General features: G+C 39.1%; 2 protein-coding genes and 1 long non-coding RNA gene across 3 annotated transcripts in view; 1 reads left to right on the top strand and 2 right to left on the bottom strand.

The window, feature by feature from the left end:
• RAB7B (RAB7B, member RAS oncogene family) overlaps positions 1–1,320 on the bottom strand; it is a 30,692-nt gene extending 29,372 nt beyond the window's left edge. Inside the window, exon 1 of the mRNA XM_051998513.1 lies at positions 880–1,320. The gene's annotated coding sequence lies outside the window, so the exon portion shown is untranslated. The remainder of the gene's footprint in view (positions 1–879) is intronic.
• Positions 643–5,315, top strand: LOC127562639 (uncharacterized). Its single transcript, XR_007953739.1, has 4 exons — positions 643–766; positions 2,290–3,252; positions 3,740–3,812; positions 3,920–5,315. It is a non-coding gene; the product is annotated as an uncharacterized LOC127562639 (long non-coding RNA).
• A 5,858-nt stretch (positions 5,316–11,173) lies between these two features.
• CTSE (cathepsin E) lies at positions 11,174–24,525 on the bottom strand. The gene is made up of 9 exons (XM_051998512.1): positions 24,408–24,525; positions 22,352–22,508; positions 21,217–21,334; positions 18,459–18,577; positions 17,786–17,985; positions 13,669–13,791; positions 12,232–12,373; positions 12,010–12,108; positions 11,174–11,569 (listed from the first exon to the last, which is right to left on the bottom strand). The coding sequence occupies exons 1-9, from the start codon at positions 24,470–24,472 to the stop codon at positions 11,405–11,407; spliced, it is 1,188 nt and encodes a 395-aa protein (XP_051854472.1). The 5' UTR covers positions 24,473–24,525; the 3' UTR covers positions 11,174–11,404.
• Positions 24,526–25,056: the final 531 nt, after the last annotated feature.

Genomic DNA, 25,056 nt, shown 5'->3' with positions numbered 1-25,056 from the left:
TTCTTGTGCAGCATGATAAATGTGGAAATATATTTAGAAGAATTGCACACGTTTAATTTATGTCGGTTTACTTGCTGTCTAGAGGAGGGAGAGGGGAGGAAGGAAGGAGAAAAATATGGAACAATTTTTTGCAGGGGTGAATGTTGAAAACTATCTTTGCATGTATTTTGAAAAATTAAAAGCTATTATTTAAAAAAAATTTAAAAACAACAACATAACTGATCTATTAAGCCAAAGGAATAAAACGCTAATGGTGGAATTTTAGGATATGTGACAGTGCCTGGGAAAGGGGGCTTTTTTGGTGACCAGCAGGGCAAGTGATAGCACAGCATGTGGGTAGTAGGTATGCAGCAACCCATAACTGTACAAGCCTTTCTATTGCTCTGCGTGGCCCGGGGGAGAGCAAATCGAAGGTGTTGTGGGGCTCAGTGCTCCTGGTCAGTGTCCCAGCAGGCCTTGCTCTGTTAGTTGGCCAGATTTTTGACTCAGCAGTTCCTTCCAAAGCACAAGCCTGAGAATTTCAGGAGGGATCAGGCTTTAGCTTCCTGCTTAGGAACCACAGCCCAGCCCAGCCCAGCTCATGTTGAGCCCCGTGCTTTCCCTGAAAAGGAGGGAGTTAGGGGTGGGGAGGGGAAAGCGAAGCACTGCCAAAGCTCTTTCTGAAACATCTGCCCTGGCAACTCTCGCAGGGACCGGGCATTGTTTCTGTAGGGCGGGGAATTTCACCAACGCCTTTGTGGTTGGATCCAAGCCCCTGAGCACCCAGGTTCGCTCAAGTTCCCTTTGGGGCAGCTGGGACAGACCGAGACGGACAAACAGACAGACGGACCGACCGACCGACGGACAGACACGTGGACAGAAAACCAACTAGTTACTCACAGGCAGGCTGTGGCTGTCCAGCAGCTCGGATCAGGGCAACCGCACTGCCCAGGCAGGGAGCCGGGAGGCTTCTGGGAGTCAAGGGGCCATGCCTAATCCCTCAGGGACACCAGAGCTGGGAAAGAGACTTTGAAGGAAAGAAGCAGGAAGAGAAAATAAGGCAGGCCACCTCCTCCAACGCGGTTTTTCCCCCTATTCCTCTCGTGCACAGACTAGGGGAAAGTTGCAAAAGAGGCTGAGTCCTATGACATCAACGCTGTGGGCGGAGGGGGAGAGTCAAAGTTCTTGGCTGCTGCTATTCTGTCCCTGGAAAAGAATTTCATTCACTGGGGAGTCTGGGGGTTTAAGGAAATGGACCTGCAACACGGGGCAGGTGGGAATCCGACCGTGTGTATGTATGTGTCTGCTGAGAGAAAGGATTAGGAAATGAGAGTTATCCTGTGGCTGTAACTGGGAGTGGGGTGGGGCTGGAGGTGGGGAGAATCACTTCTCCTTGAACTGCAGCAGAAAACACCCAAAATTTACATATTTTGGGAACCTTTGTCTTTGTAGTTAGAACCCACCTCCAAATTTGGAAACTTGTCCTTTTTGAGGGGTGGGTGGGAGCATGGATGCTGTTAGCCAGGTGGACCCAATGAAAGAACATCGGGCATCCCAAAAGATGAGTGGAGTAAATGGGAATATTGGGCAGGTATTTAGGAAACCCAATTCTAACCTCAGATTCCTGGTTTTTTCTCTCTGTAAGGTTCTCGCCTCTCTTCCACCTCCCCCCACCCCAACTCCTCGCCCTAACAGACACATGCAGGACTTGTAAGACGTTGGGCAAGTTCTTACAAATTGCTACCGCAAGGGTGGGAGGTTTAAAGAGACCAGATGAGTGAGTTGGTTTGGGCTCCTGGGAAGAATGAAGTTGTTTAAAGTGCTGCTAAGATTAGACCAAGAGTTGGGTAATTTTGAGCTTCCTGGAAGAAGCTGTCCCTAATTACTGTCTGAGGAGCAAATCAGAAAACAATGCAGCGACCAACAATTGGCTTCACTCACATAGGATCCTTCAGCTGGACTTGTAGAGGTCATTTTGTCCACTCTCACCTGTAATATGAGGCTGGGGGTAGTTGTATTGGATAATCTCTAGGGTCCCTTGAAGGACAAAATTCTTTGATACTGTGACTGCCTTAAACAGCAGTGGCCTTCCTGTCACTGGAGATTTTGAAATGGGGACTATTTGACTATTTGTCACAGACTGAGGTGACCAGTTAAATAGCTCTCTGAACCTAAGCTTTCTAATTTGTGAAATAAGGTTGAGTGGTAATGATGTCACAGAACTGCTGTGTGACTCAAATGAGAATGATCTAAGTCAAGTACTTTGTAATCTTTAAAGTATTTATTATTATTATTATTATTATATTGTAGGAAAAGATTCCTGTTTCAATTCGGGTTGAACAAAATGGTCTCCGTGGTGCTTTCCAGTTCTACAATTCTCTGAGTCTATCTGGTCTTCCAGATGGTATCCTAACTAACCTGGCCTCCCACTGCATCCTGAACCATTGCCAGTCATCTTAACCTATGTGTTGACACTGGACACTGATGACTGTGGAGGAGAGAATGATGGTAATGACTTCTTGTAGCTCTTTGTCACTTAAATCCAACTTGTTTGCAAATCAAGGCATCACCACTATGATGTTATTGATCTTCTTCAAGAACAAAGGATGAATAACAACTCAACGTGGCTTAGTATAAAGTATGATGCATAAGCAAAATCAATACCATTACTTATGCTAATACAATGGAAATAAAAATTAGATTATGCGTCTCATCAAACTATAGTCATTAACTTTATTAATCAAATTCAAACATTAGTTTACATTATCTTTTAGATAATGTAAACATTAACCACCAAGGAACAAACAAACATTCTGATTTCTTAGGGCTTCCCAATAAGCTGTTATAACACCCAATGACAAGGTTCCTTTTCTGTTCAGCTGGAGGCCATTTGTTTGTCTCTGAGGTGGTTGCTTGGCAAGTCAGTAAATCTCAATCAGTCAATCAGCACTGCCCTCAGTGAGCCCCAGGGATGCTTCACTCTCAAGTGTGGGGAATAAGGTGATTTGGTGGTGACCTCACATCATTCTGGGGACAGCTGGACAGCACAGGGCCTGAAATCAGGAATACTCCTCTTCAGACTTCAAATCTGGCCTCAGACACTTGCTAGTTGTGTGATCCTGGGCAAGTCACTTAATCCTGTTTGTCTCAGTTCTGCATCTGTTAAAGGAGCTGAAGGAAATGACAAATCACTTTAGTATCTTTATGAAGAAAACCCCAAATGGGTCACAAAGAGTTGGACATGACTGAAAACTACTCAACAACAACAATAAGGTCAGTCTAAAGGCTGGGGGTCTCTGGCAATTTCTTATAGTTTAAACTGTGAATGTTACCTGGTTACACACCAATTCTGATTAGTGATTAGTGATTTAATTTATTTACCAATTAATCTGATTGGTGCTGGATGACATAAGGTGCACCAGACCTGATTTTCCCATTGGTGGTCTGTCCAATCTAGGGGTCCCAAATATTTATCAGTTGTTTTTGAACACACACATGTTGTTTACCAACCTGTACCACAAATGCTTATCTTAATATTGATAAACAAGTTATGGAAAAATATCAAAATACTCCACAAAATAGTGACAAAGCACTGATATCAAAACAACAAACTTATTCCCATTGAGCCTAAGCAGATGGGATTTTCATTAGTTCCACATTCTAATTTGGCTGTCTTTAACTGTACATTCAGCAAGTTCTTCCTCACATCTGCTTTGATTCTTTTTTCTGCCATATAAAGCTAATTTCTCTATTTTTCCAGGAAGAATCTTCTAAGATTTTCTAAGAAGGTTCAGTCATCTCAGATAACAGACACAGGTCCTGGAAAAACTCAGGTACCAGATTCCCCAAATGGCATTGTGGTTATGTGGAAAGGGCTTTCTATAGCTACCATTCCCATCTCTACCACAATCCTCAATCTGTTGTTGGTTTTGTCTTTCAGTAATACTAACTGAAACTTGGTCTATTCTCTGAGGACAGGCTTCATAAAAGGGGTGCTGTTTTAGTCTACTCTAGCCTTTGGGGAATTTCAAGTAAGTTTCACAAAAAATTGAACATATTAATAATACATAGAGTAATAATTTATTATGGCATAAATTTATTTTTTTTACCTCCTACAAAGAAAAATTCACAGTCCAACTTAAAATCTCTGGGAGTGGAAGCTCAGGGTTGGAGAGGAGAGGCTGGAACAACAAGGTAAGGATAAATGGTGGAGGTATCCACAGCCCCTGGAGGGGCTATCCATAGACTAGCCATATCTAGTGTCACCAGCTCTCTATTACTCCTTAAAATGTGTGAGATACCTGCACCAGAGAAGCTCTCATATGATTAGGATAGCTAACACCTGGAAACTGAGTGGATGCCCATCAATTGGAGAATGGCTGAATAAACTGTGGTATATGAATAATATGGAATATTATTGTTCAGTAAGAAATGACCAACAGGATGATTTTAGAAAGGCCTGGAAAGACTGACATGAACTGATGCTGAATGAAATGAGCAGGACCAGGAGATCATTATATACTTCAGCAACAATACTATATGATGACCAATTCTGATGGACCTGGCCATCCTCAGCAATGAGATGAACCAAATCAGTTCCAAGGGAGCAGTAATGAACTGAACCAGCTACACCCAGCAAAAGAACTCTGGGAGATGACTAAGAACCATTACATTGAATTCCCAATTCCTATACTTTTGCCCACCTGCATTTTGGATTTCCTTCACAGGCTAATTGTACAATATTTCAGAATCCGATTCTTTTTGTACAGCAAAGTAACGATTTGGTCATGTATACTTATTGTGTATCTAATTTATACTTTAATATATTTAACATCTACTGGTCACCCTGCCATCTGGGGGAAGGGATGGGGGGAAGGAAGGGAAAAATTGGAACAAGAGGTTTGGCAATTGTCAATGCTGTAAAGTTACCCATACATATAACCTGTAAATAAAAGGCTATTAAAATTAAAAAAAAAAAAAAAAGATAGCTAACACCACTGTACTAAGGCAGCTTGGTTTTCCATCTCTGAATGACTTAAATTGAGCTAAATTTAAGCCTCCTTGAAAAACATGATATTTTAAATAAAAAGCCTACTTCAAAAAAATCATGAATGAAAACTCTACCACCTCTTAGAACCATAGGAAAAAACACTGAACACTTAAAATTTTTTAAAATCCCCCAATTACATGTTAAAGTAATTTTAAAAAACATTTTTGAAATTTTTGAGTTCCAAATTTTATTTCTCCCTACTCCCTGAAATGGTATGTGCAATCATGATATTTGTCATTTTGTACAAGAAAGCTCAAATAAATAAGTGAAAAAAGTAAGTGAAAAATAGCATATTTCATTTTGTGTTCAGAGATACTTTTTCTGTTCTTTTTCTGAAGTGGATAACATATTCCGTCATTAATCCTTTGAGATTGTCTTGGATCATTGTATTACTGAAAATAACGAAGTCATTCACAATTTTTTATTGTACAATATTACTATTATTGTATGCAACATTCTTCTGGTTCTGCTCACTTCATTATGTACCAGTTCATGTAACCCTTTCCAGGTTTTTCTGAAATCATCCTGCTTGTTAATTCTTATAGCAAAATAATGTTCCATTACCATCATATACTACAATTTGTTTAGCTAGTCCCCAACTAATGGATATTCCTTTGATTTCCAATTCTTAGCCAACATTGATTAGGCACTGGAGAGGGAGGGACTAAATGACTCCTAACTTACCTTGAATGGATCCAGGTAGAAAATAGAGATTCATTTGAATAGTCCAATAAAGAGTTGTCCCAACAGCCATCTTTATGTGAAGGTCCCATTCAGAATAATTGTCCAAGTAACAGGAACTGAATAGAATCCTATGGGAGGGACAATCCACCAAGTAGGGATATTTCTTGACTTTTTGGAAATGAATGTGGTTCCTTCTGGTATATTTTACTGTGGAAATACAACTTTTCTATGTTTTGAAGCCTTGTGAATCTGTGTGCTTAAAAGGAAAACTAGTGTCTATACTTTGGGAATGGCAGATACTAGAGTTCCCAGGTTCCCAGAGAGAAACAAGCTAGAAAAATGAGTTGTCTCCAAAATGTATTTTTTCCTTTGTGTCAAGGGGAAGCCTTTGACACGAGAATTATAGGAGCAATAAGGCTTTTTTGAAGCAGGGAAGAGTCTAACTCTATGGAAGATGTGGAGAAGTTAGAGAAGTGGAGAAGCTTAGCTCCAGCAATTTCCAGACTAGGTGAGAAACAGAAAGAGTAACAGATCTTTGCAAAGTATGAATTATTACTCCCTTCAGACTTTCTTGCATACTTCTTCACAGATCAAGAGTTGTTGAACTTGCCCCCTCTCTTCCCCTCCATTACTATTTTGTACCAGCAGCATCACAACTACTCTTATTCCTGTTTTATCACTGATCCTGGAGCACCATCCATAATAGTTTCTGTGATAAAATCACAGACTTTTGGAATTGGGAGGGATCGCAGAGACTGTTTAGTTCACTCTCTACCTGAATAGAAAATATTCTCTACATCATGCCCTAGAAATAGTCACTTGTTCAATCATTCAATTGTGTCCACAACATCACCAAACCCTTATATTCTCCTCTATTTCTGAAAGTCAATCCACATTTATATTCATTATTTCTATGACACTATTTATCCATATCATTCTCTGCCATCACCTTTTTCTTTTACCTTCAACCTTTCCCAACATCAGAGTTTTTTCCAAGGAGTCTCATCTTCTCATTAGATGGACAAAGTATCTAAGCTTCAGCGTCGGAATTTGAATATTGCAATAAATAACCTGAATTAATTTCTGTAAGTATTGGCTTACTTTAACTCTTTGTTGTTCAAGGGACTTTCAAAAGTCTTCATCATTAATGAATGATGACTAGCTAATCTCTAGTTAAAGAACGCTAAAGGAAACATCACTGCCTTCAGATGTAGCTAATTATATTTTTGATAGCCCCTCCTATTAAAAAGTATTTCTTTACATTGAGTATTAATCTATCTTCCTGGAATTTCTATCCACTTTACTTCTGATGCTGTTATGGACTAGGCTTAACTCAAGCCAGTCTAGTGATTGAGGTCTAAGACTGGAATAAAATTAATACTCATAGACCATTTAACACTTAGTTAACAAAAGGAGATTTATTTAAGAATAACATAGAAGAGTTGCACATCAAGGAACCTAGCAGTGATTCATTTGGGCACACCTTCCCAGACACTATGTTTGCTATAAAGCATATTTCAGGTCCTTGTACGCTAGCTTTTGTAATTAGGCAATTGAGAAGCTACATCAGTATAGTTCCTTAGACTCCTCAACAAATTCTTGAGAAGGCTATTCCAATAATCTAGGTGTGAGGTGATGAATTAATGTGGTAGCTGTGTGAGAAAAGAAAAAGGCTCAAATGTGAGACATATCTAGAAATAGAATAATTTGGCTACTATATGGATATATACAGGGAGGGAAAGTGAGAACACCCATCTTATTATGAAGTTACAAATCTGAGTCGGTATCAGGACACTGGTATGTTCACAGAAGCTTCCAAAATCAATCTAAGTTCTTCTTAGCTGGAATTCTTCCACAAGACCATCCTTTCAAATATTTAAAGTTAGTTATCTGCCCCACCCAACCCCCCTCCCAGCCTATTTCCCAAGCTAAATGCTCCTAGAAACCTCAGTCTAATTATCAGCTAATTATTTTATAAGCTTTTACCATCATGTAAAAGAGGTATTATACTCTTTTTCCTTGAGCCCAGAAGATAGGATTAGTGAAGATAAATTGTGAAAATGGAGAGGAGGCAGATTTAGATTTCAAGAAGATACTTTTCTAATAAATAAAACTGGCCAAAGTTAGAATAATCCACCTAGGAAGGAGCATATACTCATCCACTGGAGATTTTTAAAGAAGGATGGATAAACTTGGGATACTATAGAGAACATTCCTATTCAAGTCAAGACTGGATCTTAACCTTTGTAGTCTCTTTTAATTTTTAGATTCCATGACAAAACAGAAAAAAATAAGTCTAATCTAATAGAAAAAAGTTTAGTGGAAATAATCTTGTCTTGTCAACCTAACAAGGATAGAATGTTCATGTGAGAGCTTGTAGTCTAGCCAGTCAGTCAATTAGGGTTTATTAAATACTCACTATGTGCCAAGCACTGAACAGTCTAGCATTTGGTTCTAGATTCCAATAGCTTAAGAGGGAAATTTAAAAAACACCATAGTGGAAATAGGATAGCAACACAATTACATAGTCCTTTAAAGCTGCAAAATATTTTTCGTATTCCCTCACTCCTCTAAGGTAGTTGGTCCAATTTTTATGACCTCTGTTTTATGAATCAAGTTTAGAGGTTGTCATTTACCCCAGTTTACACAGCTTATGAATATTTGAGCAGCCCTGGTCTCCTGATACAAATCTAGTGCTCTTTCCAATATATCTGGTACTTCTGGACCATGAACCAGCAAAATTCCCTTGGTCTCAGTCAGTCACACCTATTTACATAAGGAAGCATTAAGGATTCATTAATCTGGAGCCTTTGAGCCCCATGGCAAGACAAACTTTTGCATGACTTCCCATGGTGCCTTATTCTAGCAGCATTTCCAGATAAAGATGCCATTAGCAAAGAAATATTTAGATATAACAGCTGGTCAGAGGAAGCTGTCTGGGATTCTTTGGTGATTTGTTTCCAACATTTCCCTTCAGACTACTTTCTTATTCTTTTGAAAAGAGGGTGTGGAGGCAGATTGGTCCATAGTGTATATATGTTTCCTGAACTTAATATATCCATGACAAGAAATACTGAGATGAGATTCCATGGGCTGGCTAAGTCACAGAGTCAAAAAAGACCCCAGGGCCGTTACACCCAACTTACCCCTGAAGAAGAATCCTCTCTATCATCTGCATGGCAAGTGGTCTAATCTGAGCTTGCAAATCCCCAGACAAGGAAAACTCATTACTTCTTAAGCAGCCACTTTGGGGACAGTACTAATGTCAAGAAGATTTTTCTTAAAAATCAAGTCTAATCTTTTCAATAGCTCCTAACCATAGTTCTGCTTTATGAGGCCAATAAAAACAAATCTAAAATTCATTTTCCCCATGATGGTCATATACAGACAGGACTGTCTGGTTCCCTCTGTGTCTCCTCTTTTCCAGGGGACCATCCTTATTTTTTTCAAATGATCTCCATATGACACTATGCATTGTTGGTGGAATTGGGAAGTGATCCAACCATTCTGGAGAGCAATCTGGAACTATAGCCAAAGGGCTACAAAACTGTGCATGCCCCGTGACCCAGGAGTGCCATTACTGGGTCTGTATCCCAAGGAAATCATAAAGGAAAGGAAAAGTTGTGGTAGGTGAAGGTAATAGAATATCATTGTTCTATAAAAAATGATGAACAAGTTGATTATAGAAAGGCCTAAAAAAATTTATATGAACTGATGCTGAGGGAAAATATGATAGAAACAATGATAAAAATATGAAACCATACAGTGTTAATCACCAACTCCTGGGGCACTCCCACAGCACCTTCTTGCCATTTATCATTGATCATTGAACTATTCTTTGAATACAATCATTTAGATAGCTCTAAATCCATATATTATCTTTTAATTTATTCTAGGACATTACCTCCATTTCTTCTTCAAGAATAATAAGAGATATTGTATTAAATGCTTTGTCAGAAACTAGTTTACTGGTTTACTAGTTTAGCTAACAATCAAAAAAAGAAAATAGACTTAGTCATAGAGGAGGAAGAGGAGGAGATAGGGTAATGATTTCCAAATAGTCAAGGGGTAGGCTGTCTTATGACAGAAAGCTAAAATTACTTCTATGCAACTTACTTGTGGGCACCCTCTCTAGGCTGTAGATAAAGGGAGTCAGATTTTGGTTTGATAGAAGGAAGAACTTTTTAACAGTCAAAAGTTGTACAAAAATGTGACAGGTCTTCTTATGGGAGTGAACAGTATCATACCTGGCACATCCCTCATTGATTGATTGTACCCTCTGAAACTTTGTAAAAAAAAAAAAATCTTTGTAGCATTAGTGTTCCTCAAGATTTTGTAAAGTCTGATGCAGGCTTTCTGCCCACTTGTCGTCATTTACTGGCTCCATGAATAAGTGAATTTAGGTGAAAATTTAGATGAAACCATATTACAAGGTTCCATACTTTTTGTATTTTATAATCTTGTTGAAGTTCAAAAGGAAACCCCAAAAAGTTGGGGTCATAAACCGGTGTTGCGAGGTGTCTCAAAAGAATTTGAAGGCTTGAACCCATCTTCAAGTCAGGGGGCAAAGTTTATTGTAATTGTAATGTCAATTGAACAAGGTCAAGTTTCAAAACAATTTAGCAAAGAACTCGATGCAAGAAGACAAATATATAGGAAAAGACAGAGAGATCTGGCTCTTCATGTCACTAATATGCTAATTGTATGGTCCAGTGGTAGAACAGAGGAGTAGTCTGGTATGCACTTTACCATTTGTCTCAGAAACCTTGTTATTACTGACCAACAGATTGTTATCTGGCAGTCAGTAAAGTTTCTAGGACGGAGACTTTAGCATCACTGACAAAAAGATCATTGGAACAATAGCACTCCTAAGGTTTGGGGGCCTCAGGATTACTGCTATATTTCTCCTAGAAGTTGCATTCCCATCCAACTGATACAGGTTTTTTGCTATTCCTTGAATAGGACATTCTAAATCTCTGCCTTTCCACTGAGGCATGGAGTACTTCATGTCTGAAATGTTCTCACTCCTTACCTCTACCTCCTGTCTTTCTTCAATTCATTGCTGAAATTCCATCTTCTGTAAAAGGATTTTCCACATCCCCCACATTCCCTCTGAGAATTGCCTCCAAATTATATTGTTTATGTCTAGTATGTACATAGTTGCTTGCACGTTTCTCCCCCATTAGAATGTAAGTTCCTTGAGGTCAAGGACACAATATTTTTGCCTTTCTTTGTAAGCTCAGCTCTTAGCATACTGACTTTACTTCAGAAGCAATGCCATACATTTTCTAAATGGGAGATCATTCATTTGACTGATTGACAGTGGTCCCACTATCAGTTTTCGACTTTGTCAGGGATGGTATAGGGTAAATTTTTACATTGGGGTTGTATTGGATAACATAAAATTTTTTCTAATTTGAAAAGTCTATGCTTCTATATATAAAAACTCCCAACACATAATGATTTTGTATCCTTTAAGTTTATTCATTTAGAAAAAAAAAACAAATATACAATTTAATTCTAGGAGATAATTAGAGTTTTCCCATGCCCACTCTGCTCTTTCCAAAATTAAATAGCTGGAACTCTTTTTGAAGGAGGGAGAAAAGGATCAGATGGGATTCAAAAGAGATCTTGCATGTGGCAATCTCACAGGATCTGTACAAAGTATCTCAGGGAACAGGAAGCCTTGCTTTAGGGGACAGCTGGGGCCAGTCCCACAAGGTTGTTACCACGGTCAAAGACAGAGTAAAACTGACCAATGAACACATCTCCAAGAATCCAGAGTGGCCCAGCTGGGGGATGGATGTCAAGGCCCTGGAAACCACTGGTACAGAACTCCATTCCATCCACAAAGTCCTAAAGTTGAAGAGTGCCAGAAATGAAGAAGAGGAAGCAGGAAGTCTTAACTTCCTCAGAGTTTGCCTTTTGTGGTTAATGGTGGTACCAGAGGCTGAAAGCCCTTATTTAGGTTTAGGAATGTTAATCCTTGCCTTTCCCGCCCCACACATTGGGACTTATGAAAATGGGACACACATAAAATCACACAGTGGGTCAGACTTAGAATTATGTTTGGGAATAGCTAGAAGGAATTTTAGAGATCATTGAATTCTAGCTTCTTTGTTCCAAATAAACAGAGGGCCAGAGGGTTGTGGAAAGTCAGAGTAGAAAGCTGGAGAGGGGCTTCTGAGATTTATGTGCAGCCCAGATTACATGAGTATAGCAGCTGTCTAAGAAGGAGGAAATAGGAGAACCATGAAGAAAAACCAGTGTTGGTGAAACAGGGAAAAAACACCTACCGTCAATGTGTAGGCTTTAGGGGGAAGGGTGTAGGGAATTCCATTGATGGTGAAGGTGACGTCTGGCATGACATTTAGGTTGTTACATTCCATGGCATACTAGGAAATGACATGAGGGGAAATGCTGACATTTCTCTTTCTGTTCAATGGCCACAATATACCATATAAGGAAAATCCCCATTCCCTTTCTACCCACTCCTTCTGTCCCAAGCGGGCACTCACTTCTCCATCTGTTGGCACAGCCCCAATGGCGTTCTGCAACTGCTTGATCTTGTCAGATGGTCCCGTGATGAGGGATGTCCCTGTGTCCACTATGGCTTGGCAGCCCTCTGCACAGAACATGATTGTGCCTCCCACCTGAATGCTGGGGGTAAAGTAAAGATTTAGGAAGGGCAAAAGACCGTGGAACAGAGGGCTGTGAAATAGAGTTTGGAGATATGGCCCTTAGGACAGTGAATCTGTTCCCTATTGTCCTAACAACCAAAGAAAGAAAGAGGAGAGAGAAAAAGAGACAGAGAGAGAGAGAGAGAGAGACAGACAGACAGACAGATGGACGGACAGACAGACAGAGGAGGGAGGGAAGAAGAAAGGAAGAAAAAGAAAGAAGAAAAAAAAGGAAAAGAGAAAGAAAGGAAAAAGGAAGGGAAAAGAAGTAAGAAGGGGAAAAGAAGGAAGGGAAGAAAAGAAGGAAAAAAGGAAAGGAGGAAGGAAAGGAAGAAGAAAGAAAGTCAGAGTAGTAGACTTTTCAACACATCTCAAAGGAGATGCTGAAAAAAACAACTTTCTTTACTAGTATGTTGTTTATTAAATCTTTCTAAATGCTAAGGATTCTAGGAAAGACTTTATTTCCTCCTTCAAAGTTCTCCCTTGATGCTTCATTATGTTATCGAGTTCACTTTGGATTCTGAAAGATGATACAAGTAGAATGTAAGTGGTGGCAGACCAGGCAAGGGCTGAATGATGGGTTTTAACATCTCCCATCATTCTAAGGATCAGTGTAGCTCAGAACAGAAAAGTTCATTATCAGGTTGGTTGGAAGGTGATATCCTTTTTTTTTCCTTTTTGCCTACAGTGACTCCTAAATACTGTTTATTTGGAAAGATTGCAATCTACATTGATGAAGAGAATACTCATACTCGTGAATTCAGAGGTGTGTGTGATATGCTACCAATTTTTGCATCCTATTCTTGAACATGCATCTACTATGATAACATACAACGTGTTAATAAGGACAATAACTACGATTCAGACACAACACAGAATCTCAAATCTAGGACTGGAAGATGTCATCCAGTCCAACTTTTTTACTTCACAGATGAGGAAAGTGAATTAAGACAGAATTGGTATTTGAACTTAGATCCTAGACTCCGTAGTCAGTACACTTTCCATTCTGTTACATTGCCTTCTGATGTTGTTTTTTTTTTTTTTTGAGAGGTAATTGGGGTTAAGTGACTTGCTCAGGATCACATAGCTATTAAGTGTAAGTGTCTGAAGCTGGATTGGAACTCAGGCCCTCCTGATTCCAGAACTGGTACTCTCTCTATTGAGCCATCTAGCTGTCCCTTCTTTTTAAAAGTATGTTTTTAATCTGTACCTCCTATATAATCATTGCTGTGGCCCAGCTAAGTCGGTCAGTGCTACTCCAGGGAAAACACTCACTTGTCCAGTGCTATCTGCCAGTAGCCCTGTTTGGTGACGGGGACCCAGTTCAGGCTTCCGGTGAAATGAGCATGATCATAACCTCCAAAAACCAGCTCACTTCCAGTGGGGCTATCTGGATTCCTGTTGGGAGAGAAAGTCAGACAGCCAGTGAGGGAAGACCTCAAGAATCCTCCCCAAACGGATCTGTCTTGCTGCCTATGTCATTTTCTTGTGGATGCCCCAAGTGGAATATCTTACCTTATTCGTTCCTTACAATAAAAAGAGGTTTTCTTCTTGTTGTACAGGTGAAAAAACTGAAGCATGAATGGGTGAAATAATTTATGATTGTTGATTTAAAGCTGGAAGAAAACTTAAAAGTTGACCTCCTTTATTTTATCTTTTTCCCCCATTTTTTAAAGAAGCAATCAAGGTTAAGTGACTTGCTCAAGTTCACACAGCTAGTTAAGTGTCTGAGGTCCTGACTCCAAAACCACACTCCATTCACTAAACTGACCTTACCTCTTTTGTTTTAGGATAGGGAAAGAGAAGTTCAGAGAGGTTAAGTGAAGTGGTCAGGCCCACACAGAGCTAAGTAGCAGAGCTGGGATTTGAATCTATGTCCTCTGATTCAACTCTAGAAGTCTTTTCACAAAGCCATTGCTAACTTCCAAAATACCAACCACTACCAACAACAAAGTCACCGCCTCATGTTCCTCCCCTCCCTAGAAAAGATCAGCTTCACAAGTTCTGAATTATAAGGCCATTGTTCTAAGGGTTCAGTGAAAACATCACAAAGGGCATTTTCCCCCCATATCTAATGGCTATTTAGTAGCAGAGTCAAGACTAAAATCAGGTTTTCTGAGTCTAGATCCTTGGGATTTTTTCTTCTCTGTCATGATATTTTAATCTTGTATTCTCTGATTTTTTGCTTTAGGTACCAAGTCTCTGACACTGAATCATTGCCTAAGGCATGGTATACAAATTATAGTAATGTAGCTAGTATTTATGTATTGCAAGTATTTCATAAATATTTTTTTCGATGAGGTATTTGGGGTTAAGTAATTTAGGATTGCACAGGTAATAAGTGTTAAGTATCTGGGCCTGGATTTGAACTCTGAACAGAATGAGTTTATGGATAAAAACACAGATATGAATTTCTTCTTCCCAAGGACTAGAGAAGCAAGTCTAGACTCTAAGATTAGTGCTCTATCCACTGAGTCAGCTCACTATCTCCTTACTTTATAAATATTAACTCATTTTACTCTCATAAAAACTCTAGGAGCTAGGTGCTATTATTATTCCCATTTTATAGATGAGGAAAATGAGGCAGGCAGAGGTTAAATGACTGCCCAGGATCACACAGCTAGGAAGTAATCTGAGGTCACATTTGAACTCAGATCTTTCTTCTGGATCCAAGTTGCTGCTTCTAACCATTTCTGGAAAGCCATGGTCCCACTTTGCTCTGACTAAATCACATTTGTACTATTGCTCTCAATTCTTGGTATCCCATTTTAGAGACATTTAGACAAGCTAAAAGGCATTCTGAGGAGGAGGAAGAGGAAGAAGAGGAGGAAGAGGAAGAGGAGGAGGAGGAAGAAGAGGAAGAGGAGGAGGATGAGGAAGAAGAGGAGAAGGAGGATGAGGAAGAAGAGGAGGAGGACAAGGAGAAAGAGGCTAGTGAATAGCCTGGAGCCTGTGCAATAGAAGTATCAATTTAAGAAATTAAGCATGTTTAGCCTAAAGGAGAGAAAGTCTTAGGTGGAGGTTGGTCTCCAAGGGTCTAAAGGAATAGACATGTTCTAAATAGTTGCAAAGAGGCAAGTTGAAGCTTGATATAAGGGAAGAGTTGACAACAATTGTAGCTGCCCCACCTAATGAAATGCTTTATCTCAGAAGAGAGGAAGGTGCCCCTCAATAGGGGTCTGTAGTAGAGGCTGGTTGACCACCTGTTGGGCTGTTATAGAATGAATCCTTGATCTGTGGGTTGGGTTACATGACCTGGGAGTCATCTCTTGATCCCTGAAAGTCTGTGCTTTGATGAGTTTCCACTCTATGAGTCAGATAATCTCCTGAGCCTCAGGAATAGAAGTTAAAAACATCCTGGTTGAACAGGATCTATGTGGAACAGAATGAGTTTATGGGTGAAAACACAAATGTAAATTTCTTCTTCCCAGGGACTGGAGAAGCAGGGGGAGATTCATGGTCTAAGGAAGAATATGCACAGGTTTTGGCACCAGATACCTGCCTTCCCAATGGACAGAGGAAGCATCTACATGTTGTTATTATTCAGTTAATGTCTTATGGTTTATGCCCTCCTTTGGGAGTTTTCTTGGCAAAGATACTGGAGCGATTTGCTATTTTGTTCTCCAGCTCATACTACTGATAGGGAAACTGAGGCAAATTAGGATTAAGTGACTTGTCCAGGTTTACACAGCTAGAAGTGTCTGAGTCTAGATTTGAATTCATAAAGATGAGTCTTCCTGATTTCAAGCCCAATGCTCTATCCACTATGCTATCTAACTGCTAAATACCTACATAGAATCATAGAATCCTAGTTCTGGAAGCATCTTCCAGATTTTCTAGTCTAATCCCTGATGCAGAAATTCCTTCTAAAATGGTCTTCTCAATAAACTCTGCTTGAATATCTTCAATGATGTAAAACTCTCTACTTCATGAGGCAGTCTATTCCATTCTTTTGAATACACATTTTATTAAACATCTACCATGTGCCAGGAACTCTGGTAGGCACTGGATGGATGGATACAAACAAACACTCAGTGATTACCTATTTTATACCAGGTACTGTTTTAAATACCTTGCAAATATCATCTCAAATTCATGACAATTCTGTGAATTGGGTGCCATTATTATCCTCATTAACTTTGGATAGTAAATTCCATCTGCAGCCAGAGAGAGAAGTGTGGAGACTGAATGTAAATCAACACATGCTATGTTCATTTTTTTTCTCTTTTTCTTCTATTTCTTTTTCTCTCTCATGATTTTTCCCTTTTCTTCTGATTTTTCTCTCCCAACATGATTCATAAAGAAATGTATATAAAAATGAGTGTACATGTATAATCAGAAAAAAAAAATTAAACAACATAACAAATAGAATGAAAAAATGGAAAAAATGACTTCTCTAGGAACTAGGTACGCTAGTAAGTACCTGAAGTTTTATTTTAAATTAGGTCCTCCCTTACTCAAAGCCCAGAGCTCTCTATCCACTAAAGGTTCCAAGACAAAAAAATGAAATATTTCCTGTTTTCAAAGAACTCACACTCTACTAAGGAAAAACAAAATCTAGACAACGCAGAAAATATGTAAAATATGAAATAAAAATAATTTTCTGGAAGGTTGAGAGGGAAACTAATAAATGGGTGGATGGGGGAAATCAGAAAAAATCTTTTGTGGGAAATGGCATTTGAATAGGATCTTGTGGAGAAGAAGCAGCCCATTAATTTAGCCCAGAGCAGACCTTGATCAAGACCAGCAAAGCCTGAGCCAATGCATATGGGGCATAGCAGATTTATCATCCATATGAACATATATTTTATCATCACTGGGATGTAACAAAAAAAGAATGTGTTTACCCTAAAGTAGGATAGAATCAGGTTAGTTGTAAGAAAGAACTTCCTGACTGGGAGGGGCTCAATGAGGAAGGTTATAGAATCTCTTTTGTTGACCTCAGAAAATAGAATGGTACTTCATTCTCATTCATTCATCCATTTGCTAAACAAAAACCATTTGTTAAGGGTAGGCTGCCATCTTGGATAACTTAAGTGAATATATGTTTGGAAACAACCTATATCACCCATTCAATGCAAATATACTTAATGTATTTGACAGTAGAGGGGCCAATATGTTGATAGGGGAAACAAAAGTAGTATGATGAAAAGAATACTAATTTTGGAGGCAGAGGATCTGGGTTCAAGTCTCTCTTCTGACACCTATTACCTTATGCCTTTGGGTAAATTATATCATCTCTGAGCCTGAATTTCCTCACCTGTAAAATAGACATGAAAATTCTTCCTTTATCACTTCACAGAGGTATTGTAGGAATTAAATAAACAGACCTTAAATGTTGTATACTTTGGAAACCATGAATTAATATAGAAATATGAACTGCAATTATTACCTGGTCATGTAGACAGAAAATATAGGCATATCCACCAGATTTTGGGCTATCATATTGTCGAACACTGGAGTGACTCCTCCCACAGCCAACGAGGGATATGCCAGCCCCAGGATGCCATCAAACTCTGCATTCACAAAAGTGCTTCCTGGCTCGCTGACACTCTCTCCAAACTGCTGGTTGGCTACTGTAATTCCTTCTACCTGGCATGAACAAAAAATCCCCAAGAAAGAGATTGTATGAAATCAAAGTTCCTGGGTTCTAATTTTGGTTGCCATCTGCTTTGCTGAATGTTCTGAGGCAATTTCTTTCCCTTCTCTGTTTTATCCTGTGCTAAATTTACATAATGATTTTAGCTACTCTTCCATAAACTTCAAGTGAAAGTTGAGGGATTTTTGAGGTTGAACTACTTAAAGGAATATGAATCAGGTAAATTAAAATGCTGTAATAGTCATTGTTATGTGGGCATTTCTTTTCTTTCTTCTCCCTCCCCCTCAATCAGCTCTGGAGATAGCTTACCAACTACGAGAAGAAATTAGGTAGGAATTCACAGATAGGACCAGGAATGGAAAGAACATAGTGTTTATCAAGCCTAGCAAGCTATCAAGGCTTTATTAGATTGAGAGAAATAATATCTTTGAGAAAGGAGAAAACAGTGATGCAAATTTTGTCTTACAGAAACTTGGTCCATTCCAATGATTCCGGACAAGCTTCCTGTGCCATATTGGATGGAGAAAGAGTTCCCATTCTCCACATAAGTGCTGGATTGAGATGGATAGAAGCGATTGTGTTTCTCTGCAATGTGAAAATATGTCAAGAATCAGATGCCCCCATTACCTGCTAGTCATTCTTCAAAGATATCCTGTTGGTTAATCCAATTGAATCCAATCTAATCCAATAAGCATTTATTGAATGCTTCTTATGTTTTGGGTGCTGAGAATTTAAAGAAAAAAACAAACTCAGCTCCTTCTTTGGAGGAGCTCACATTCTACTGGTATCCCATATCACAGGGAGCTTGTGGCATCCGCATTCTTTAAATCTTCAGAATGGTAAGGCAGCTGGGGCATAGTTAAAAGAGTTCTGGATTTGGACTCAGAGAACCAGGATTAGAATATAACTCTGCTACTTGGCTACTTTTGTGACTTTGGATCTCTGGCTCTCAGTTTCCTTATCTATAAAATGGGTGACCAAGAAAGAGCCTCAGAAGACCTCCAATGTCCCTTCTAATTCTCCTTCCCAAGAATTTAGGTGTGGAGTCCCAGGTCATCTCCTCTGTTCCCTCCCTCAGTAAATCACATTGTCTATGATTGTCCAATACGTGAGTCACTAGCCATATAGTAGCTCATGGGTTTGTGGCCACATTGCGGAAAGCTGTTGTTGAGTCAGAGGTTTACAAAAGTGATACCATTAGTATGAGACGTTGCTACACATGTATAGGCTGATTTGGACTCTTCCTGTTTCTAAAATTGCCAGATAAATGGGTTCTTTACCAATACTTCTATCCTTGTTTTTGTCATCTTCCTCCTCCTCCTGACTCCATATGACATATCCCCTCATTAACTTGAACTAATGGGATGAACCAATGCCAACAAAACATATGAAACTCTAGACTTGAATGACAACTAATAATTACAACATCTAGTGCTTTAAGGTTTAAAGAATACTTTGTAAATATTATTTTTATTTAATTTTACAACTTGAAAGGTAGGCGCTCTCATTATTCCCATTATAAAGATGAGGAAACTAGAGCCAGAGAGAAAGGTCTTATAGCAAATTAGGGATCAAGTCAAGACTTGAATCCAGGTCTCCTAATTTCTTGTTTTACATTTCCTGTATTGTACCACACTGGCAAGCAACATTAATTTAACGTAAACAAATGAATGTACTCCATCCCAGTCAGGCAGGGGCCTCCTTGAGTGTGAAATATTCCCTAGAGGAGGAAATTCCACAGTCATTCTTGGTCATGCAGAATTTCATCTTAATTCTCAGGCTACAGTCAGACAATTCTAAACAAAGGAGAAGATCTGCACTCATCACTGTTGTTGCCTCTGATAATAGTAACCCACATTTGTATAGCACTTAACATTTGTAAGGTTGATAGTTACCAATCTACCTTGTTAAAGGGAAATCCCCACCTGTAAATGACCAAACTTTTGTCAAGTGCCTACTGTGTGCCAGTTACCATGTTAAGTACTTTACAAATATAATCTCACCTCATCCTTGACAACCCTGGGAGATAAATACTGTATCATCATCCCCCTTTTACCTTTGAGGAAACCGAGGCAAACAAAGTCAGGATCACATAGCTAATAAGTGTTGGAAATTGAATTTTTTTCTGATTGTTCTGATTCCAGTTTCAGTGCTCACTATCTACTATGCCACTTAGCTGCCTTGGTTATCTTTTTATACTGTTGTTTTCATAGTTTTGGTTAAAAAACAAAAAACTTTGTACACAGTGCTTTCTTCATACTTGCCCTAGGGGGTAAGTAGTACTACCAGCACTCCCATTTTTTATATATTAGATAACTCAATATGACCATATTAAATGACCTTTTTTTTTTTTTCAAATTTAACAAGCATTCATTAAGTACCTACAATGTGCCAAATATCAGACTAACTCAGCCTTTTCCCTCCCATTCAACAAATATTCATTAAGTACCTACAGTGTGCCAGGCACCAGGCTAACTCAGTTTTTTTAATTCAGCAAACATTCATTAAGTCCCTAGAATGTGCCAGACACCAGAACACCTCAGTTGGTAAAGTTGTACAACTTGGATCCAAACCGGTCCTTTAACGTCTCTAGCCCTTTAACAGGGCTCCTTTCATCGTACCTTCCTGTCTATGGGAATTTAGTGGTCTAGACATAATATTTAAATGAGGCTGACCTTCTTCCTGAATAAAGGTTCTGAGAAATTAATTTGGTTCAATTCTGCTTTTTTTTTCTTAGTAATAATAGTGACAGTCATAATAAAACTAAAAAGGACATTTCTTATGAAGAAGTTCTCTTTCCCAGGACCCTAGATGAGTAGAGTCTCTGGCTGAAACTGATCATCAAGCTCAGCTTTGTTGAATACTTCTGCCTGCCTACCCAGAAATATTCATTTCTCATTCAATCCTCCCATTCTTCCTTTAGAGGTTCAAAGGTTTCCATTTGGGGCTGTTGAGTTTTTCCTCAGTGATTCCCATCAGGATCAAAGACTTTAGCCCAAGTGTGGCCAATGTCCAGAGCCCCCTGCCCTGCCATTATCTGTGGGTGATCCTGGCAGAAAGAGAGATTGTGGAATGGGTGGGATAATTAGAATGGGAGGGGGAGATTATTTTTGGAGACTGAAGCTTCTTGTTCTGTGAATTTCCCCAGTGAACTTTTGTAATCACTCATACCCAAAGATCCTAGATTCCTTCCCGTATCCTTCCCTCTTCCCAGATCCACTTACTGCAAGCTGGGCTGACACAATACACCGAAGGAACCCAGAGATTGGAGGAACCCGTGTCAAAGATGACAGTGAAATTCTGAGGTGGTGAACCAATGGAGATGACGCCATAGTATTCCATCTGAGAAAATGGGGAAAGTATGAGAAAAGAGAGAGTAGTTGTTGTTTTTTTTTTGTTTTTTTTTGTTTCCCAATGAAATGAAGGCTAAATAAAGGGAGGAGTCAGGCCATATTGAAAAACAAGTATTATTCCTAACTTCTAAAAAATAGTTTATTTCAACCGAAGTCATTTTTCAATAATATCATTAAAATAATTATAAATGGAGTCCATCAGATCATCATGGAACCCTGACCTAAAAGTACTTGATTGTTCATTCATTAGAATATTTGTGACACTGTTCCTAGGAAGCTAAGGTCCCTAGCAATGATGTCACCTAATGTTACATATTCATGAAAGTGATTCCTGAAATGAAGTAGGCTGTCAGCCTGTATCAGACTTTATAAAGTCAGGGCCACAACTATTCTGCAAATCTTAGAAAAAATGTGCATAGTCTCAAAAAGGCAGAAAAAAAGGCCTCTAAGAAACCAAATAATAATGCCTTTCATTTGTGTAACAGTTTCCAGAAAGCTTACAAGTACATTATCCCATTTGATCCTCACAACACTTCTATGAGTTAGACAAGGCAAGCATTATTATTCCCATTTGACAGATGAGGAAATGAAGGCTTTGAAAGATGAGGTGACTTGCCCAGATTTCTAAGCCAGTGAGATCAGAACTAGAATTTAGGACTGGAATTTAGGGGTTTGTGTTTGGGGATGTTTCTATATACACTATATACACTTCTATATATACTGGTTCCTTTCCTCCACCCCTCGCCCCTTCTCTCTACTGGAATTCAAACTCACCCACCCTTTCCTGAGAAACCCTTTTTCTAAGTTATAAATAGAACTCAGTCAGACAAAGATCTGCTTAGCCAGGACAGAGCAGAAAAGGGAGCAATTATGCGGGAATTTGGGATTACTCATCTGGATGGATCTAGGATCAAAAGTATCTGGAAGTCAGGTCCTGAAATTAACAGTGTCGACTGCCATCCAGCCCCTGACCCTTTCAGTCATTCTCTGCACCTCTTCTCCTTACATCCAAATAGTTGATGAGGGGCTCATTATCACTCTGGTCTTGGGAGCAGAAGTCAGTGAACTGGAGCATATCCAACTTGTGCGTCTCCCAGAATTGGGAAAGTTGTCCCCTTTCCCTCAGGATTTTCCGTAGGGATTTATGTCTCTTCAAGGGCAACCTGAAAGATGAAGAACCCCACCACCACCCTTTGGGTAAGAAGTGTTGATAGTATTTTATCCCTTATGTCTATCTTCCAGCCTTCAACCTCTATCCTATCCCATTCCAACCAACCCAATTTCTTGTCTAGGGGTTCTTTACTTGAGGTTCACAGACCCCTACTCCAATGAAGGTTCCATGGATAGATTTCAGAAGTCTATGAACTTGGATGGGAAAAATTATGTTTTTAATTTCACCAAACTATAACTGAAATTTATCATTTCCTTCAAGTGATATAGAATAGCAAACCTTATTCTGAGAAAAGGTCTATAACCTTCATTAGACTTCCAAGGGTATCCTTGTCATACAAAAAAAATTAAGAACTTAGACTAAAGAATAGCTTAAGTGACAGTGAACTTGACAGAGAAGATTCTTGGTTTCACTTGACTCATGAGACTTCCTGCTTGCTTCCTTTGCCTCAATTGCTTCTCCTATAAAAATGATACTTTATATTTAAGGTATAGGTAAAATACTTTGAGAGCCTTTATTCATTCATTCATTTCCCCTTCTCTCCCTTCCTTCCTTCCTTCTTTCTTTCCTTCCTTTCTTCTTTCCCTTCCTCCCTCTCTCCCTTCTTTCTTTCTCTTTCTTTCACTCTTCCTTCCTTCCTTTCTTCATTCCTTCCTTCCATCCTTTTTTCCTTCCTTCCTTCCTTATTAAAAGCTAAATTTCTAGGTATTAAGGATACAAAGAAAGAAAAAAACAGTTCCTGCTTCGGGCCATTCAGGAGATCTTCTAACAAAAGGAAAAAACTGGAATGTTACCAGACTTGTGAAAGCTAAATTCAATTCAGCAAACATTTATTAAGAGCCTTCTCTACGCAAGCCACTATTTTGGGGAGACAAAAAAAAAAAGGCAATCCTGGCCTTGAAAAAATTATATCCTACAAAAATGATTAATTTAATTATTCAAAAGTGAAAGGCTGACCATTTTGTTTATATTTAGGGAAGACAGAGAACTCCCTGGGATGAAGACTGCAGGTTAATTATTTTTAAGGTCCTTTTCAGATCAGAATCCTATGAAGCTTTTTGGTGAGGTGCTTTGAGCTATAAATCACTGAAGAATTTCATAGAATCTCAGAGTTGGATGACTAATATGGAAATAGGTTTTACGTGATTGAACATTATATAACCCATATCAAATTGCTGATCTTCTTAAAGATGAATAAGAGGAGGGAGGAAAGGGAAAGATTTGGAACTCAAGATTGGTAAAAAGAATGCGAAAATGTGTCTTTACATGTAATTAGAAAAAACAAAATACTATAAAAAGATTTAGAATTGAAAGAGGACATCAGAGGTCAAATATTTAACTTCTACCTTAAGCAGAAATTTCATTTTTTGTCCATGATATCATCTAGCCTTTGCCTGAAGACATCCAATGATCAAGAACTTAATTCCTCTTTACTTACTTAAGAAAAGAATCATCTTATTTATCTTCAAGAATAAACCTGCAGAGGTTGGAGAATAGACAAGCTGACCTTTAGAGAACCCACTGGCTATTTCAGGCATAGGATGGAAGAAATCTTGGATATTATCTAAACTGACTCCTTCTCTCCCATTTTACAGATAAGAAGACTGAGGCTTAGAGAAGTTAATTTGTCCAAGGTCATATGGGTCACATGATGGTAAAACCAGGATTCAGAATCAGGTTCTTTGGCTTTAAACCCATTTTTCTTTCCATGGCAGCATTCTGCATCCTGTTCTAGATAAAATGACCCACAAAATGACCTCTCGACAAAAAGGCTTTCATGAAAATTTCCTCACCATCATTTTCCTACCAGTCTTTCCTTCTAGGGGAAGTCAAGAATTAGGGGACCTTCTGTGTGTCTCACCTAAATAGAAGGCCAAAGCAACATGCTCACCTGAGAATTCCCTGGACTAATCCCAAGCCAAGCAGCAGTTGTAGTAAAAGAGGAAGAGTTTTCATCCTGGTTCCCCTGGATCTGACTCTACCACTCTCTCAATGGCTTCTTGAAATCCCTCCTTTCTGTTCTCATATGGGGCAGTTTAAAACTTGCCTCACCCAGGCAAGGACAACCCAACCCAGATTTGAGGGACTGGTGATAAGGTCCCCAAAAGTCAATAGAATTGGATAAAAGGTAAACAGAAGGCATATGTAATAGGGCGGTCCCATTTTCAATCATGGCCCTATTACTTTGCTGAAGGGAAGGGCATGATTGCAATGATAGAGAACTCCATTATTCCATTTTCTGCGGTAATGTCCTTGGTTCCCCCATCTGAATGAACACAACCTTCACCTCTACCTCTAAGAAGCCAGAAGTTTCCTTCCTTAAAACTTCTCAGGTGATAGCCCCTCTTCCTCAGGGGGTCTATTCATGCCTTCAGTTATTAGTGCAATCTTTTTGGAGTGTGGGAGTGCTCAGGGAACATTAGCACTTCTGGAGTGAGGGCTGCTGAGCTCTTTTCAAGGTTGCTTTCCGCCTTTGATGTCCACCTGATCTAAAGCTCCCTTTGACTCTGAGAAGCTGCAGAAGGCATAATAGCCACACC

This window comes from Antechinus flavipes, chromosome 4 (genome assembly GCF_016432865.1).
Source record: "Antechinus flavipes isolate AdamAnt ecotype Samford, QLD, Australia chromosome 4, AdamAnt_v2, whole genome shotgun sequence".
In the NCBI taxonomy this organism is placed as follows: domain Eukaryota; kingdom Metazoa; phylum Chordata; class Mammalia; order Dasyuromorphia; family Dasyuridae; genus Antechinus; species Antechinus flavipes.
This window is presented reverse-complemented; position numbering and strand designations above follow the sequence as displayed.